The following is an 18,491-nucleotide window of genomic DNA, read 5'->3' on the forward strand; positions in this document are numbered from 1 at the left end:
GGGAAACTACAGCTGTTCACCAAGGGGTTTATATATATATAAATTTTATTCAAAACAAACGCCCAATACAAAAACAAATGGAGCATTTTCACAAATGCAAAATCATTCTCAATTTTTTTTTTCTATAGTGGTTATGAAAATGTAATTTCATAGATCCAGGCATATCGCAACCACTGTATTGTGCTTCATGTTCAGCAGACACATTCTGAATGAAAACTAGTTGCTTTTTTTAAAGTTCTCAGGATAAGAACATTTATCAGGAATGTCATCAGGAGCACAAAATGCAGGTGAACTATTAACTGGGAACACAAAATGCAGGTGAACTATTTGCTGAAAATTGATGGGGTTTGTGCTCAAAGACCTGAAAAAAAACATCCCTGTGAAATTCACAATTCCTGGTTCACGGTTATGAGTTCTCTACATTCTGTCTACTAAAACAATCCACACTCCAACCGCAGGTCAGATCTGTAGGATTTCCATGGTCACATTCCTTCAACAGACATTTAAAGTCAAGGAAGTGTAGAACTAAAGTGCTCTACGAAACTGTATCGAGGATTCTAAGAAAAGGTAATGAAACCTGTAAAATGTTAACTGAACGGTTTGCCAGTTTTTTTTTTATTTATTTTTTTTTATTAGGTCCTTTACCCCTAAAGTTGTTTGTCGGGGCACAGTGTAAATCCAACTAAGAGACCTATGTTTAATGGGTCTTGGCATGTTCGGTCTCTTCAGCCGTCTCACTAGTCTGACACCACCACTGTGGTCCTGGGTGTATGTTAGCAGTGATTTCCTCTTCAAATAGTGATACATATATCCATATATACACACAGAAACAAGAGCACACCAACACAGTCAGCAGCTGTATACAGAGTAATGTCCAGTCTTACCCTGAAGACAAAAAAACTAAACGCTAAATGACCTGAAGGACCGAAGCGGATGGGACAATGGGCGCGATCTTAGGCTACAGTCTGCATGGATGTGGGAAGTTCGTGTGGTTTTTGGGATGACAGATACTTGCACTATACTATTTTAAAATATTGTTCTTCAGTCTGTGCTTGCATCGTTTATTTCACCAGTCCAATCTTCTTGGCCTCAGTTTCATAAATGAGCAACCGCCACATCTTTACAATGAAGACTTCAGCTTCTTCGTCTAGAACCTGAGGAGAAACAAAGAGGAAGCTTAAGTAAGCCGAACAGATCCTGGGAACATTAATATCCAAAAGAGAACATGCTGAATGTCCTAAAAGGGTCAATGGAGTTTGTAGTCTCATATACAGTACAAGAGGTCTTGAAATCATCAGATTTTGATACTCTTTTTGGGTGGTTAGCTTTGCAGAATTACATTTGGATAGGTTAAAGTTCTTTACACTTTGTATGTTTTTGTTTTGTTTTTTTGTGAAATTTGAAAGTGTAAAACAAGGACACTCCAATGAGGAAGACCTTGGTTGAAGAACAGACAAATCATCAATCTAACATTACACTTGGTCTAACATTATGGCTTTTACGACCATTAAAAGCCAAAACAATGCTGCCTTTTGGCCATTCTTGTGACAAAAATAAAGCCAATTTGATCCAAGAATGACTGTCTGCTGCACAAATAAACTGAAAAGGCATGCAATAGTCTGGATTTTAATAATTGCCTTGCTCACAATCAGCCATGCATCTATACTGGATGATTTTATTATACTCACCATAGCAACGTCATCCAAAATACCCTGTGGTGTACCATGAGCCATTACCTACGGGGATGAATGTTAAAAGCAAGTGAGTGATATCTCATATTTCTCTTCCCCTCTGATTTCTAATCTGTAATGACCAGCCATCACACCATCAGTACCTTGGAGCAGACAAAGTCCACCAACGTTGGCTCTTCCTCTCCGATGTATTCAATGATCTTTTTATTGATCCAAGGTCGAACGCGTCGTTCCATCAATGTCTACAACAAGCGAACAAAACAAAGGAATAAGAAAAGCTTCTCTGGAGATTGCTAGTGGAATATTAGCAAGACCAGCTAAGAAAATAAGACTACCGCATTCTGCAATGGTAATTTATTCCCTATACTCCCTGTCAGCTTTCCAAATGACAAGAATGATCAGTCAAATTTAACTTTATAGTTAAAATTGAGTGCTTATTCTTGTCAGATTCTATTTTTTAGGGGGCGGAAGTATAAAGCCCTCCAAAGACTTCAGTGGAGTTGCTTGTTGGCCAAGAGAAGAACTAGCCGGCACTGTATTACTGACTGAACAGCTCCCCTGTGTGTAACCAATCATGCCCCTTCAACTACACCCTCTGACCATTGTCATAAACAAGAATGGTCATAAAACACATGTGTTCTCCCTTCCTACCCCCCTCGTTCTCACCGTGTCGACCATGGACCAGTCCAGCGGGTAGGAGAAGAGCTCAGGCTTGGCTGTCGGAATCTTCTCTATCAGGCTCTTGATGTGTTTCCGTTTCTCCTCTGTGTTGGCACCCTTGATAGCAGCCAGTCCTGCCCCGTCCACACCAAGGCTCTTGTCGTCGTCATAGTCCAGAGGCACCAGCTTCCTCTTGCGGGGCAGCTCGTCTGCCTCCTCCTCGTCAAACTTGTTGAAGACGCTGTCCACCGCCAGCTTCTTACGCTTAACTGCATTTGGCTGACTGGGGCTGCCCGTGGCACCTGCAAAATCAAGGAAATGACAAGGAACTTCAGAAATGACCATTTCCTCTGATACTTAGTATATGGTGGCATCTGCAGGGAGTTTTAATGTGGGTTTTACAGCTGCCCTCGTCAATGGCTGTCAAAGGCATTGGTGATGTTAGCAGTCACCTAGGACAGCATCTGGCTAGGGGCAGCACAGAACAGCGGCACCCACAGGATTCTCTTTCAGGGTTTACAAACAGATGAGGTTATGTGACATCACACAATCTACAGGAAATGTGCTTATACCTTTAGTCCAGCCCAGAAGCAAATACCCCATGCACTGCATTTACTGCACATAATTTATATACTGGAGACAATACCCGATTTGAACAGCTTCACCTAGCACAGTTTAGATGTTGAGCAGCATCGACTTACGGCACAGTGAATTCAAATTCTGTATAATGAAGACCTTAACTGGTACCAGAAATGAATTAATGTTAAAATTACAATCAATTTATTGCAAAATAAAGGTATTAACATCATTATTGTAAGTTTATGTTCTCCAGTTAATAGCATGTAGGCCTACCATTGCATAAATAACTTGACTCTTGTGTGGAGTAGTTTTTTAAGGATTAGGCTACCTAAGATGCATGCCAACCATGAAAATGGCTCAGTATCATATAACACTGCTAATTACACTGTGCTAATATTCACATCAATCTGCATGAAACAGTGTCATAATTGTTGCGAGTAGAACAAGACTTACACCAGTGGTCCTCAAACATATGTCATGGACGGCCTAGTTTGCTGGTTTTCATTCCAACCAGACTCCACACCAGCTGATTTCACTGTTTAGCACACCTTCAACCAAAGAGGACTAAACGGTGAAATCACCTGTTGTGGAGTCTGGTTAGAATGAAAACCTGCATACTCCCGGCCCTCCATGGCACAAGATTGAGTTACCACTGACTTACACTACTGCATTATCCCCTGTTAGTGTCAAGTGAATGCGTGGGTGGGGTGGGGGTGGGGGGGTTATGGAAGCGTTGTTGAAAAGTTAATGCATACTCAAAAAAAGTTGGATTTGATTACAAAGGGAACACATCACCAATACCAGTGTTTTCATTAAAAGCCAACAAAGCTGTACTTGAAAGTGCTGCATATTTTTTAAAATGTGCTGTAAATTCAAATTTCCCTTGGGCTACTAGTTACTTTAGCCAATATTTTACAAAAGTAACCTTTTTTTTGTGCTGTTGTGCACCTAGCGCCCCATCCATGTGCCACCTTTCTCACCATCTGCCCACCAGAGCACTTAGTTGAGGAATGGGTGAGGGGCTGCACACCACCCTGTGTATTGTTTGATCAAATTGTCATGCATGCAAGAATCTCCAAAGGAAGACCCGCTCCTATTACTGACTTACCCAGTTTGAGGCTTAGGCCAATCTTGGGTCTGTGTTCGTCCTGTGGAAGGGCGTCGGGGGGAGAGTTTTCGTGGGGGATGATGATACCGTGGGGTGATTCATCTGCAGGAGAGTTTGGGGTCACGTTGCCACTGGCCGAGGACACGGAGGGAGCTGATGTGATGGGCCGCATGGTGGGCTTCAACCGGGGTTTCAAGTCTGGATTATCTTCGTCAATGTCATAATCCTCTTCCTCGCCCTCCTCCACCTCGTCGTTATCTGAGTGGATAGGGTGCGACCGGGCCTCTCCTCTCTCCCTGTGGCCCCGGCGGTCATGGTGCTCTCTTGAGACCTTGTGTCGCTCTCGCTCCTCCTCGGGATCTGGCTCCTGGATAACAGGAGGCTGCCGCAGTTGCTCCTCCTCTTCCATCTGAGCCAATGAGGAGGCAGAAAAGCGGAGGGTTAACACCCAACCATACAGAGAAGGTCGACAGACAAGGTATTAAAAAAAAAAAAATCACAGATGTACAGAGACACATGGGGACTCAGACATATTAAGTGACCTTCACAAAGACGACAGAAGGCATCCTCGCTCACCACACACGGACTGTCACACACACCCTAACACACACACACATACATACCCTGCGCAGTTCTGCGTCAGGGTCCGGATGTCCCTCGTCTAACAGCCTCTGTCTGATCTCCTCCAGCTCCTCCTTCTCCCTCTTCCTGTCGCGCTCATCCACCTCCATCTCCTTCTCTTGCTCTCTAAGACGCTTCTGCAATGCACTGCCCCTAGAGGTCACACAGAAAATAGCAGCCTTCAGGCACAATGGCTGTTGCTGGAACATGGAATCTGATGCTAAAAGTCAAACCTGGGTCAGAGCCGTTTGAGATTGTTTTGGCTTGCTGAGCTACAAAATATATGAGGTTTGACACAAAAAGGGTGCAGGATAATTTGAGTAATAACAGGAAGTATATAAAAGTCAAATTAATTATATTAAAAATTTACATGACGCCACCTTAAGAGTCCAGTTGAAGATGGCCCCACAATATTACAATAACATTCAATGAAATGCAAAGAACTATAAGCAAATCCTGTTTGTTCCATGCTGCTAAACATAAATTTGCAGTCGACTCGATTGCCTAGAACTGGTTCTCACCTGTAGTATTTGGGGTCATCTCTGTCATCATCATAGTCCTCAAGGAACTCCTTCAGCCGCTTGCCTTCTTTAATCTGTGGGACCATTAAGATACAAGGGCCTTCACTCAAGGTAAGATTATTTACTGTTCTGAGAGGGTTTCCAACCATTCAGCTCAAGGAAATATACTGGGTGTTCTCAAATAATGATAAATAATTTACGAAGATAATGATTGTTTACTTTGCAATTTCCATTTAGCATGGCCATGCAGATAGTAGTTTTACCATATTTTTTCAGCCTCAACTAACCAAAACACTCTGGGGAAAAAGAAATTGTAGTTTTTTATTAACTGTAAGCATTGAGTGTACTGACATTGAAAAAGAAATTGAAATTTTTGTGCCGAGTTTAGGCTGTGAAACTGGCTTGATGAATGACGGCCATGGGTGCGTGAGCTCCAAATGCGCAAACGTTAAGTTCTGTCAAGTTCTCCAAACATCAGTTAAATTCTCTTACCATTTCTCGCCGGCGCTCGTCTTCTCTCTCAGCTTCCTTGGCATAATCCCGTGCCTTCTTTCTCTCCCTGAGCTCCCAGTTTTTCAAACGCTGCAGTCAGAACAATTTCACATCAGCCACCAGCAAAACGCAAACTACCAAAGACACTGTTCATACCGGGGACAAGTCCCCATCACGTTCCTATGTTCAAATTCTCTCCCTCCTAATTTCACCGTCTTTCTTGAAATGGACATACTTTGAAGTAGAGCAGCAAAAAATAACCAAAACCTTTTTCCACACTGTGTTCCATTTGTTGAAAATAAAATGCAATATTCCAAATTATTTTGACAATTTGTTGACAAAATATTTTGATCCAATAAAAATAAAAAAAGCCACTGACCCTCATTCCCCACCAACAGGAAAAAAAAAATCAGAGTGCAAAGCCAAGTAAATAGCAAACATGCCTGTACTGAAAACACCTGACTATGAAAGTATGTGAGCCGTTTGAAAATCAAGACATCTAGGGCATACGACTCCCATTATTTTCCAGATAATTTAATTCCCATTTTGCTGTTTTAATCCTTCCTTTCTATGTTCCTGTTTGTATACCTGGATTTATACATTTTTCCTTCAAAGTCCAGATTGAGAGCACTTAGTGTCGTTATCACACACACCGGCGGGTATAACAGCCCAGGGGGCAACCATATGGGCTGGACACATCAGCCATTGTGAAACTGTGACCCTACGGTTCAAGGACACCAGCTTTCCCTACCTCTTGATAGGCTGCTTCCTTGTCTCTGAGCTTCCTCTCCAGTTTCCTGCGTTCGTACGCCTCCTCCTCGTCCTCCTGTTCCCGCTTCTTGTCTTTCTCTCGGTCTCGACTCCTCTCCCTGCACAAATAAAACAATGTTCATATCTGATTCATTCATTCAATAGTACGATTACATGTCTCAGGAATAGTGATGTATGAATACTTGGTGTGTGTGTGTGTGTGGGAGGGGGGGGGGGTCATACCTGGATCGACTGCGGTCGCTGCTCCTGTCCCTCTCTCGCTCCCTCTCCTTTGTCCGTCGGTCACGCTCCCTCTCGCGCTCCCTCTCGCGCTCCTTCTCCCTCTCGCGGTCTCGCCGCTCTCTCTCCCGCTCGCGCTCCTTTTCCCGATCTCTCCTTTCTCGCTCGAACTCCAGCCGCTCCTTTTCCCTCTTGTCCTTCTCCTCCTCCAGTTTCTGCGGAGCAAAACACAGAGGGCGTTTCAGCTGAGGCTCTGCGACAAGCCGCACCAACAGTTCTGTAATCACACTGAATCGTAAGCAGACAGTATTCTAATGTGTGCGGGTCAAGTGATTTCCAGACTCTGAAGAAGGACCCGAGTGGTTTCTGTAGGCTAAAAGGCCCTTTTGTATAAATCCATGTGTAAAGCCCCCAAGGAAAGCTGGAATTCTACAAATGAATGAAGTAGAATGAGCAACAGATCAAAAAGCGCTCCCTTGCATGTGTGATGCGTCTCCATCTGTATTGACATCAATCCGCTGAATGTAGGTGTGGGTCCCCCCCATGTTTGAGTGCATAGCAGGATTACGCAGATCAGCTAAAGAATCACTGGAAACCACTTAAACCTTCACAAGCATCTGTCAGACACCGTCAACTTGCGGCATTCAAAACAAGTAAAAGGCGCTGCAGAAAACAATGCTTTTTCTCTCTCCTTAAAAGAGACCTCCTCTCAATGCAAAGAAAAATAAAAAATTTAAAAAAATTCATAAAAGTCGTCAGTCGTTTGTTAAACTAGTTGTTTGTGACTTACAGGTGTTGAACTACGGATTCAGCCCTTCGCTGCCCCTACAAGCCTTTTAAGTTAGGCCTGGGAGGAAAGCAGGTCACACGGTATACAAGGGGAAACATGTTATGGGGTTCTCTCTTGCTTAAGAAGCATCATCATCAGCAAAGAAACAACCTTTACTTCAATGGGTACAGTGTCATTTAGTACAGTGGTAAAACAAGAAAGCCGTGACATCATGAACATAATTTACATGTCTGCACAGAGAAATTAAATTGGAGAAGCTGTCTTACCCTTGTAGTTGTCTTCGGCGGCTCTTCGCGACTCAATGCACAGTTACACACACGCAGACAACTCTCACTTCATAGGCACTACACGCAAGGCTTTGGGATTCAACATAAGCTCTGTGGAAGTTAAACGCTATAATCCAAATGAAATTAAAGGGAGACCAGGGGGTCGTCGTTTACATTACGATAAGGTGATACTCTTAACCCACCCAGGGGTTCTCCATAATCTGCCATCAAGGCCAATGCAGGTCTTCACTCTGACCGAACGTCACTGACTAGAATACTGGCCAAAATAAATCTTAAATACTTCAAGACTCCAGATGCAGATGTAGAATTTGAATACAATAGCAATCATGTAAAACTGCATCAAGTCAGCTTTATTACCAAAACACAACACGGACTCAACAACTTACCCCCCAGACAACAGATTCAAAGCCTTGGGTCTAATGCAGCATAAAGAGAAAATGACGATGAGGAAGATGTTGAAGAAAGAAAGAGCCTAAAATTTTTTTTTTTTTAATTTAGCAGCGAGGGTATCTTTCAAATATCATTACAAATGGATCCTGGATTAAGTCGACATCTTTTTGCAAGATTTTGTGTCAGTTACTCAATGTCATGTCTAACTTTCCCTTTCTTTTACTTACCTGAGAGATGTCCGATCATTTGAATCTGAGCGAAAACGATTTTTGGTCAAGTAGTGTAAATGGTAATACTAAAAAAAAAATTACTCATTAATATACTAAAATGTGTGCAATAATATTAAAGGGGCAGCAACATTGCCTACATTTTTTAGGGCGTCCAGGTAGAATAGTGGTCTATTCCGTTGCCTACCAACACGGGGATCGGCGGTTCAAACATGGACACCTCCATCACTGACCTCTACATCTACACCCCTTTATATCGTTTATACATGGACACCACCATTACTGTTCACTACGTCTACACCCTTTTATACATGGACACCATCATCAATGACCTCTACAGCTACACCTCTTTATATCGTTTATACATCGACACCACCATCACTGTCCTCTACATCTACACCCTTTATATCATTTATACATGGACACCACCGTTACCGTCTTCTACAGCTACACCCTTTTATATCATTTATACATGAACACCACCATTACTGTCCTCTACATCTGCAACCCTTTACATACTTAAAACATGAACACCACCATCACTGACCCCTACAACCCTTTTTATCCTTTATACTTGGACACCACCATCACCGACCTCTACATCCACACTCCTTTAAATACTTTATCCATGAACACCTCCATCACTGTCCTCTACATCTACACCTCTTTATATCTGGACACCAAAATCACTGTCCTCTACATCTAGAAGAAAGAAGACAGCCACTTTATTTGACATTGTATTCTTACAATGAATGTGTTCTCTGTATTTAACCAATCCTACTGTATAGGAGCACTGGGCAGCTGCAGCGCCCGGGGACCAACTCCAGTTCTTCTTTCTATTGCCTTGCTCAGGGGCACAGGCAGGAGTATTAACCCTAACATGCATGTCTTTTTGATGGTGGGAGGAAACTGGAGCACCTGGAGGAAACCCATGCAGAGAACATGCAAACTCCACACAGAAAGGACCTGGGTCAGCCTGGGGTTCGACCGGAGGACCTTGTTGCTGTGAAGCATCAGTGCTAATCACTGCGCCACCGTGCCCCACCCACACCCCTTCATATCTTTTATACACTGTTCTCTAAATCCATGCCCCTTTTTTATCCTGTTCATAAAGCCTGTCTCTGCAGGCTAATGACTAGTGCTTACTTACTCTTTAAGATCTGTTTTGTTTTTGTTTCAGGACAATTTCAATTACCGCTTTATATTTGCTCCTGCATAAATGTTGACTTTTCCAAATGTTGATCTGTTCCTTGAACCTATATACATATATACATATATATATATATATATATATATATATATATATATACACACATTACAAATCTTGACCACAAAAAACATCCACATCTTCACAGAATAAATAAATGAAACTTGAGTTTGCAATGCAGGCTGCTGTTTCACCTCTGCTATTCTAACACATTTGTGAGACTTTCCTGTCAAGCCTATTGAAAAGGATGATAAAGAGAACAGTAGAACAGAGGGAAAAAGATGGGAGGAGCAGAAGAGATTCACACATGCACACGCACAAGCACACAGACACACACACACGTACCTTGTCAGTCTTCAGATCTTTCTGCTGCTGTGGAGAGGGCACCCCCCCGCACTAGCATTATAGAGGCTAGAGCTTTAGTCACTGCAGTGGTTATTGGCGAGACTCGACTCTTTAAGACATCAACACCATTAAGACAGACCATCATTTACCGAGGACTCGCACAGGTTCACTGGGCCCCTCCGGCATGTAGGCCACTACTAAAGTTGTCATCGAATGAAAAAAAAAAAAAGCCCAAGGCAAGGGGTCTCAGTGGTATCATTCATTCAAATAAAAAGTTGAAAAAGGGTTCTTAAAGTCCCAACAAGTGCCAAAAGCGCCTGTGCAGTTGCCCCTATACAAGTCCTCAAGAGGAGGGGGGGATGCCCGGTATATGTATATAGTAAATGAAAGCTGATACTTACATCCTATCCTCGCAACTTTTTCCAAAGCTCTGAGATTCATCTTGCTTTAGTCACCATATGATCACTATCATAATGGTGGGGTTTAATGAATAGATTAGCTTTTAAGTAACTTAACATTGTCTCCATGCATTTTTGTGTGATGAATGAATAATGGATCTATTATAGTCACACTTAGGTTTACTGTGACAGTCACATGTGTCAAATTAGGGCTGAGAAAAGTGACAAAAATGCTATCTGCAGCTCTAGAACATTTCTTGACACATTCAAACTAATGCGGGGCGAATTCAAATGTATAATGGCGAAAATTTGGAAGATTTCCAGTTTTTTCAAGGCAACCAATTCGTAGCCAAGTATGTATCTTAGTGGGATCAAGAAAAACGTGGTGTATGTGTTGACTACCGCTAAATATGTAAAGGTATAGGAGTGAACTATGTGAGCAGCTTCTGTCCAAAACCTGGAATGTGAATGATCAGATCAAATGAGTTACTTTACCTTATGGGTGTCACGGAATTTACTAATCTCTCTGGAAATCAGGTCCCTCTTGTCCTCCTCCATATCGATGGCGTTGATGTCTTCCTGTAGAAAAAGTGACCCGGACAAAGAAAAAGTCATTTTCTCCTTTTAAAGGACCTAATTTTTGGCTATAAAAACAGCAAAAATAAAGGCAGCACACACAAGCTGACGAGCAACGGTTTGTGTACCTCCTCTTTTTTCTCCTTCTTTCTCTTGCGTCGATGCGAGTCATCGTCCTGCGAGGGTGCGTTGAGTTCGTTGGCGTGCTCTCGCATCAGTCCATCAATGGCGCCCTTGATGATCTGGTCCTTCTTCTTTGTCTCCTCGTCTAGCATTTCATCCTCATCCTCTCCACCTTCCTCGGCCGTCTTCTCCTTCTGCTGCAACAGGAGGGGAAGAGAAAGAAAAAAAAATTGTCAAAATAAAAAAAATCAATCCATTCAGCCTCAATGTATTAAAAATCAATGGGTACAGAGAAGAACAAACATAAAAAACAGAGAGCGAGAACATATATGTAATGTAACAAGGTCAGATTCAGACTAAAAAGAGGACACGGTCAACTGTTAGCCCACTGGTGTATCGAGACAAACTCAAAGCGGCAAACAAGCGGTTTTAACAAAGTGACAGCCATCTTCCTCCGACCACCTCCTACTGCTCCTTACCCCATTAGCAGTCTTCTTCTTGGCCTTCCACTCATCCAGCTGGGCTTTGGTCTTGGCATCCACCTTCACGAGCAGATTCTTGTCCCCAATCTGTAGGTCATGAAGCAGCCGCAAGGCTCGCAGAGTGGACTCTGGCTCCTTATACTCACAAAATCCAAAGGCTGCAAAGAAGATCACCATAAATACAGGTACATTTGCTCTTGTTAAACATGCAGAATGCCACAGGAGGGATATCAATCACAGTAACATATCAGCCCCTAGCTTACTGCTGGTACATTTTATCTGTGGCCATTTTTTTCTAATCTGTCAACCACTTTGGTGATTAACAATCAAAACAGCTTCACATTTGTAAAAAAAAAAAAAAAAAAAAAAAAAAAGATTTGGGTGGTAAAATATTGAGAACAGATGAGGAATTTTGGGCTCCATCATCCACTGAAGCTGGTAATTGAAAAATAACGTGGCGACAAACGTGAGCATTTTGAGTTACCTTGAAGCTTGCCAGAGACTCCCTGGACCCTCTTCCAACTCAGGACTATACCGCATTTCTAACACATGGGTAGAAGAAAGAAAAAAAAATTGATGAAGGAAGATAAGTGGTTTCCAATAAGGCGGTTTGGATTTAGGGCAACAGGAAAGAAAAGGGGTAAACAGATGTGAAAGAAGAGAAGCCGACTTGCAAGCTATGGTGAAAGCAAACTGCAATTACCAACAGTTCAGCAATTAATCCGTTTCATCATCTTTCTGTTTTGACAAGATTTTACATCTCCATCCTGTTGTGTCTCGCCCCACTTTCAATTAATCAATATACCGGCCGTGGTAGCAGCATCACATACAATATGAAATTCTGCACTTCAAGTCTATCTTAGCCACTGGCTGCGAGCACTTGGCCTGTAAAAAGTGCATGATAGGGGGCATCTGGGTAGCATAGCAGTCTATTTCGTTGCCTACCAATACGGGGATCACCCGTTCGAATCCCTGTGTTACCTCCGGCTTGGTCGCGCGTCCCTGAAAACACAATTGGCCGTGTCTGCGGGTGGGAAGCCAGATGCGGGTATGTGTCCTGGTTGCTGCGCTGTGTCCTGGTCCGGTTGGTCAGGACGCCTGTTCAGGGGGGAGGGGGAACTGGGAGGAATAGCGTGATCCTCCCACATGCTACGCCCCCCTGGCGAAACGCCTCACTGTCAGGTGAAAAGAAGCGGCTGGTGACTCCACATGTATCGGAAGAGGCATGTGGTAGTCTGCAGCCCCCCCCCCCCCCGGATTGGCAGAGGGAGTGGCGCAGCGACCAGGACGGCTTGGAAAATAGGGTAATTGGCCAAAGTACAACTGGGCAGAAAAAGGGGAAAAACTTCAAGAGAAAAAAAAAAGTGCATGATAAACAGCCTCTATGCTGTATGGTGTGAAGTGTAATCAAAACTGAAATGCATCTGAACAGATATATTAACAGTTCTCCTCTCAGGGCTCCAGGTAGTGACTAAAATGGTTGCCAATGTAACCCACTTTTTAATTTTGCAACCACTTTTTTTTCCCCAAACAGTTACCAGTGACCATTACCCACAAGCAAAAATGAGAGAGAAAAAAAAAAAGGCCATACATTTTGTTTATGTACTGAACTCTCATCTCTTCTTGCGCCTGCATCTACCTGCCCTATCGTGTGAACTCCTGTACGGTTTCCAACATGTAACTTCTCTGCACTCCTGTCCTGCAGTGATGAAGCGTCAGCTGTACAGATGAACAGAAACAGTGGTTTATCAGGTTGAAAATTTGAAGTGTTTACTTTATGTATAGTGTTTAATTTAGTTCGATGGAGTTTGAATTTAAAAGTTAGATGTAGCCAGGGTTCGGAATACAGGGGGAGCTTGGCTACCCTGAAAAAACAACATGAGCTTCCTGGAAAGCCTACTATGAGAAATTTAGGGGGCGCTCTGAAACATCGTCCATTCTTGTGTCACAGGTTATAGATTTTTATTTTTTCTGTGCATTAACGTTTCTTAAATGCATAATAATAGTGAAAATACGTTTCATCACTCATCTAAGTGACCTCTTCAGTCTAAGGGCCCTGACACACCAGGCCGACCGTCGGCCAGTGTCGGTCAGCCGGTGAGCGCTTGTGATGCTAGTTTTTGCGGTGTGTCCCACTGGCCTGTAGATGGGTGTAAACTGTGGAGTCCGGGCCTGACGTGTTAGCCCTCCTGTGTTGTGCCACCTGGACACTGTTTGGCATCTCACGCATCACATTTTCTTTTTTATATATATATATATATATATATATATATATATATATATATATATCTTATAAATCCATATAATTTTGTTATCCTGTTTCAATGTTTATATCCTTCTCTCACTCAGACATGTGACTGTATTTTTTTTTTGTCTACATGGTGATGCTGGTCGCGTGGCTCACGTCCTGGGCTGTTCCGGTGGCGTCTGGATACTGCTTGGCATCCTCCTCATCATATTCTTCACATGTTTGTTGCACTCCCTGAGGTTTCTTCCTATTTTTTCTCCCTGTTAAAGGGTTTTTTAGGGAGTTGTTCCTTATCCAATGCGAGGGTCTAAGGACAGGATGTTGTGTTCCTGTAAAGCCCCCTGAGGCAAATTTGTAATTTGTGACATTGGGCAATACAAACAAAATTGACTTGACTAAACAGGGTCTGTTTCATGTGGGAGTTCTCCCGTTCCCCGGCCGGTGTGTCAGTGGGGACGTTGTCAGCTCGGTGGTACAGCATCCTGATGACTCCTAGTTTGTGCTCCAGTAGATGAGGAGAGTCAAACCTTAAGTACTGATCAGTATGTGTTGGTTTACGGTAAACATCAACAATCAAATGTCCCCCATCACCAAATGTAATTTCAGTGTATGAAAGCTAACCTGTAATTTTTCACATGCTCCCTGGTGAATTTGATGTGGTTATCCACAGAGTTCATATGGCAGGCAAAATGTGGTACATCCTGAGATTTAATTTTAACCCAGGTGTAGTCCACAAATCTGAACCAACGGCTAGGTGTGATGCAAACATTCCTGAATACTCTGTGAATAGTACACATGGCCATTGTAACTCTAGTTAATGGTCACACCCATATTTGCATATGAAACGGCTCGTTGGTTTTGGTCGTTATGCAGCTGTATTGTTTATAAGGGTGGGGATACCTGCAGTAAGTTTAGAATGAAGAGGTCACTTATGCCCTTTTCCATTACGTGGTACCGGCTCAACTTTTTCGTTTTCCATTGCTGAAAAGTACCGGCATTTTGGTAACTGTTACCACTTTTCTTGTACCACCTTTGTCGAGATTCCCAAAAAAAAACTGGAGCGGGTAACAAAATCTATGCAGACCAGCTACACTGAGGGGGTACTGACATGGTAATGGAAAATGACACACTGCAAGTTGAGTTCAGCCGGTACCATGTAGTGGAAAAGGAGCATTAGATGAGTGATGAAACGTATGTCAATAAACACTGTATCCAGATGAACTGATTCTCTCTCTCATCAGCCGCTTCTCCAGGTCGAGTTGCAGTGGCAGCTAACTAAGTAGGGCACTCCAGAGGTCCCTCTCCCCAGCAATGCCCTCCCAGCTCCTCCTAGGGGACCCCTGAGGCGCCCCCAGGCCAGAACGGACACGCAGTCCCTCCAGCAAGCTCTGGGTCTACCCCGGGGTCTCCTCCCAGTTGGTCCTCCTGGACCAGTCTCCGATGCCGGAAGTTGGCATGCCCCGGTCCCCGCCTTTGCCTGCCGCCCGGCCTGCATTGCACCCTACCCCAACGGTCATCCCCACGGGTGGCATGTAATGTTCTTATTTTTATATTAATAAAGACACAGTGTTTGGAACTTCCTGCTAGCTCAGCTAGCTGCTATATTCTACCCTCCTTGGTTCTAGTTCGCCCACATTCTCTTCTTCTTACTTCCTGTCTATATGTATTGCGTGTTATACTGCCACCAACAGGTCACCTATATGTATCGTTAACACAAACGTCGTTACATCCCCTTTCCAAACAGGTCAATATAACATATTGCATAACCATAACTCTTATAGCACTTCAACTGTAAACACTCTTAACATTAAAAATGTCTCAGTGTAGCGCAAAGAAACATTAAACAGAACATGCACATTAAAAGTCTCAAATATCCTGTTAAGACAAAACTTCAATGCAATTGTTTCAACATAAGTGTAATTTTTTTTTAATTAATAGAATTATCAACACTCTTTTCTCTTTTCTCTCTTTCTGTTCTTTCTGACCACCGCTCAAAAGTTTATTGTTCTAAGAGTCTGTCAGGTGGTTTCCTAGGTCTGGGGGTCCAAGAGCTGGTGTCTCAGTTATTGGGAAAGGTGAAAGAGGCTCAGCTTGACACTTGCACACAGAATGAACTGATTCAACTTTTTTTGATTTTCTTACCTGGATTATTGAGGATGCATAAAGACACGTAGAAAATGGGCATCTTACAATGCTGTGATTGCAAATCAAAGATGGTTGAATCAGTTCATCTGGGTACAACGTTTATAGACAGATACGTTTCATCACGTGATTGCAAATACTCCTCATTTCTCTGTGAACAGTACACATTGCCATTGTAACTAATTAATGGTCATGGCAATTTGCATATGAAGATGATCGTTGCTTTTGGTCATTATGCCACTGTCCCGTTTATAACAGTGGGGATACCTGCAGTCATTTGAGACTGAAGAGGTCACTTAAATGAGTGATGAAATATTTCTCTGAATAAACATTGTGTCCCGATGAACTGATCCAACTTTCTGTGACTGACCTAGTGTGTACTCAACTTACTTTGTCTCTTACATGTGCACAACCTCTACACATGCAATGTTCCTTACCGCCAGCAGTTGTCTGATGAGCATATCTGAGGCCTTTTCTGATATGTTTCCCACAAACACCGTGGTGGTAGGACCACTGCTTTCATCGTTCTCTCTGGCTCGCAGAGCAAGGGCCTCCTTCCTTGGAACTGCAGGCTTACTAACAACTGGCAAAGAAGTTTGCACCAAGACTTGGGTGGGGGTCATTAATCCCATGTGAACTGGAATCATAGGGGCTCCTATAACAGCAAAGTAAGACAAAAATGAAACGGTGGGGGGGGGACCCCAGAAGAAGCATGACCATCGCTTGACCGTGTGACACATTGTTGGTGCCTACCTGGGGGGAAACCAGCATACTGAGGGGGTATCCCTGGAGGGGGCAATAGCGGCCGGTTCAGATGAGGAAAGGACATCGTTGAATGCGTACTGGGCCGACCTGATGGAGACATGACGATCGTAAATAGTGTGATTAGAAGTAACCGTCGGCTCTCAAATGGGTGAAATGATACAAGCCATGCCAGAATTGAGTTGCCGACTTATTATTACCGGGATACCGGTGATCAACACGAGGCACTTCTCCGCGATCGAAAAAGAAGTTTGGTTTGTCAAACTAGTTATTCAGTTTTCCATTTAGACAGCGGGGTCAAATGAGCAACGCTTATGAAAACAAGTTAGCTTGACTGGAGGTTGCGTCGCTAAACAGCACACAACTTTTGCTTAACACGTGATAATGCAATATTAAAACAAATAAATCATCTCTAAGCCAGATATCGTCTTGACATTGTGTCTCATTGGCACTCGTTCGATAGTTAAGCCCCCAGAAATGAACGAGATCAAGTAACGAGTTTATACCCACCAGCGCCAGCTAACGAGAGCCACTCGTGGCTAACACGTCGTTGACGGAACTCCACTAGCAGGCTGCCGTACGCGATGAAGCTAATGCTAAGCTACCTCCAGGTAGCTAAACGTAGGTTGCTGGTACCCGTCAAGCCTGAGTCACACGCGTTTAACTGGCTCTGTGTTCAACAAAAAAACTCAATTCGGCCTTAGCTCCTACCCCAACGAGGAGGCGTAGAAATTCTCGAAGGACAGCTATGGGTGGGCTACCGTCAATGAAAGCCTGTTGAGAGTTTGGAATAGACCGACGGACTTACGGGCCCTCAAAACAGTGACGCAGACGTACGGCTCACGTCACCGCGTCGCATTCATTAGGAGAAACGGCGAGTGCGCTTGTTTTATATCTCGCCGGTGCCCGCTGGCGGGCGGGGTCTAGCGGACAAATCTTATATCGTCATGTAATATCGGTTTTCCCGGCACGTTCGTGTGCCGTTCACTAAGCCGTCTTTAAGCCAAATCATTTCAAATGGACGCAATATAAATACCGTCGGTGTAATTGTGTCACCCGGTGGATATTTAGATAATTAACCAGAGCGGCGGGTATAGCGGATATTTTTGGTTAATTAATGGGGTAACTCGTGTTGTTTCAACTATTTTTTTTTTCCAGTACGGTCTCTAACGAGCTGGGCAAGCGCGGCGCGGCCCGCATCGAGGTCTGCGTCTGACACACCAGTGACGTCACTTTTAGGCGGGTTTTTCACGGAAAGTGCTGGAACAAACGAGGCGCACCCTCTTGGCTTGAACGTATTCCTCCGTCAAAGCAAAAAGTCCCGTCGTTTTTTTTTTTCATCCGCAGCACATTGTGCAAGATTTTTTTTTTTTAGCCTGAAATTCTTCAAAACTCTCCGGTTATCCACCACTACGGCCGCTTGTAATAGAGTAGCTCCCGGGATGAATTTGTAGAATAATGCAGAATTCCCTAATATGTTTCTATGAGAGGCCTGAAATCCATGGCGTTGCATTTCCTTCCTTCCTTCCTTAAAAGTAAGGGGGGCTATTATCCTTAAAAAAAACAAAAACAAAAGTAAGGCGCTAAAAGCTCAAATATAAGCCAAAACCATTGCTTATGTAAATTAAGAGTTGCGAGGTTCTGTTATAATGAGATTGTTTTTCCACACTAGTTCCTAAACAGTTTCAGAAATAACAATTCAGCTACCTGGATGATAGGTAGCTGATTAATTTTGACACCTTTGCCGCCCAACCCCTAAAAACAACACAAATGATCCGATACAATGTCGCGGCTTTTAAGGGAACTTGTTTCTGATTTGAGGGAATCTGTATTCAGAACAGATCTCACTTTG

General features: G+C 43.4%; 1 protein-coding gene across 4 annotated transcripts; it reads right to left on the reverse strand.

Annotated features, from left to right (window-relative positions):
• Positions 1 to 27: 27 nt before the first annotated feature.
• On the reverse strand, positions 28 to 17,464 carry rbm25b (RNA binding motif protein 25b). Of its 4 annotated transcripts, none has more exons than XM_056294101.1 (17): positions 17,150 to 17,464; positions 16,631 to 16,729; positions 16,315 to 16,532; positions 11,972 to 12,029; positions 11,485 to 11,645; positions 11,011 to 11,199; positions 10,802 to 10,885; positions 6,666 to 6,877; positions 6,424 to 6,541; positions 5,673 to 5,762; positions 5,181 to 5,254; positions 4,662 to 4,812; positions 4,039 to 4,447; positions 2,358 to 2,653; positions 1,835 to 1,933; positions 1,689 to 1,736; positions 28 to 1,154 (listed from the first exon to the last, which is right to left on the reverse strand). In XM_056294101.1, the coding sequence occupies exons 2-17, from the start codon at positions 16,704 to 16,706 to the stop codon at positions 1,062 to 1,064; spliced, it is 2,376 nt and encodes a 791-aa protein (XP_056150076.1). In that variant the 5' UTR covers positions 16,707 to 16,729; positions 17,150 to 17,464; the 3' UTR covers positions 28 to 1,061. The 4 variants fall into 4 exon arrangements, with proteins under 4 accessions (XP_056150076.1, XP_056150072.1, XP_056150074.1 ...); XM_056294097.1 differs by having other exon boundaries at positions 11,011 to 11,202; XM_056294099.1 differs by having other exon boundaries at positions 11,011 to 11,202; positions 17,351 to 17,460.
• Between the last annotated feature and the right edge of the window lie 1,027 nt (positions 17,465 to 18,491).

Source organism: Lampris incognitus, chromosome 15, assembly GCF_029633865.1.
Source record: "Lampris incognitus isolate fLamInc1 chromosome 15, fLamInc1.hap2, whole genome shotgun sequence".
Taxonomy (NCBI): Eukaryota; Metazoa; Chordata; class Actinopteri; order Lampriformes; family Lampridae; genus Lampris; species Lampris incognitus.

Coding starts and splice junctions, on each gene's coding strand:
- rbm25b (XM_056294097.1), bottom strand. CDS start 16,706: ATGTCCTTTCCTCATCTGAACCGGCCGCTATTGCCCCCTCCAGGGATA. Junction 10,886..11,010: donor AGAAGGAGAAAAAAGAGGAG/GTACACAAACCG, acceptor CTTTTTCTACAG/GAAGACATCAACGCCATCGA. Junction 1,934..2,357: donor ACTGGTCCATGGTCGACACG/GTGAGAACGAGG, acceptor CGCTTGTTGTAG/ACATTGATGGAACGACGCGT.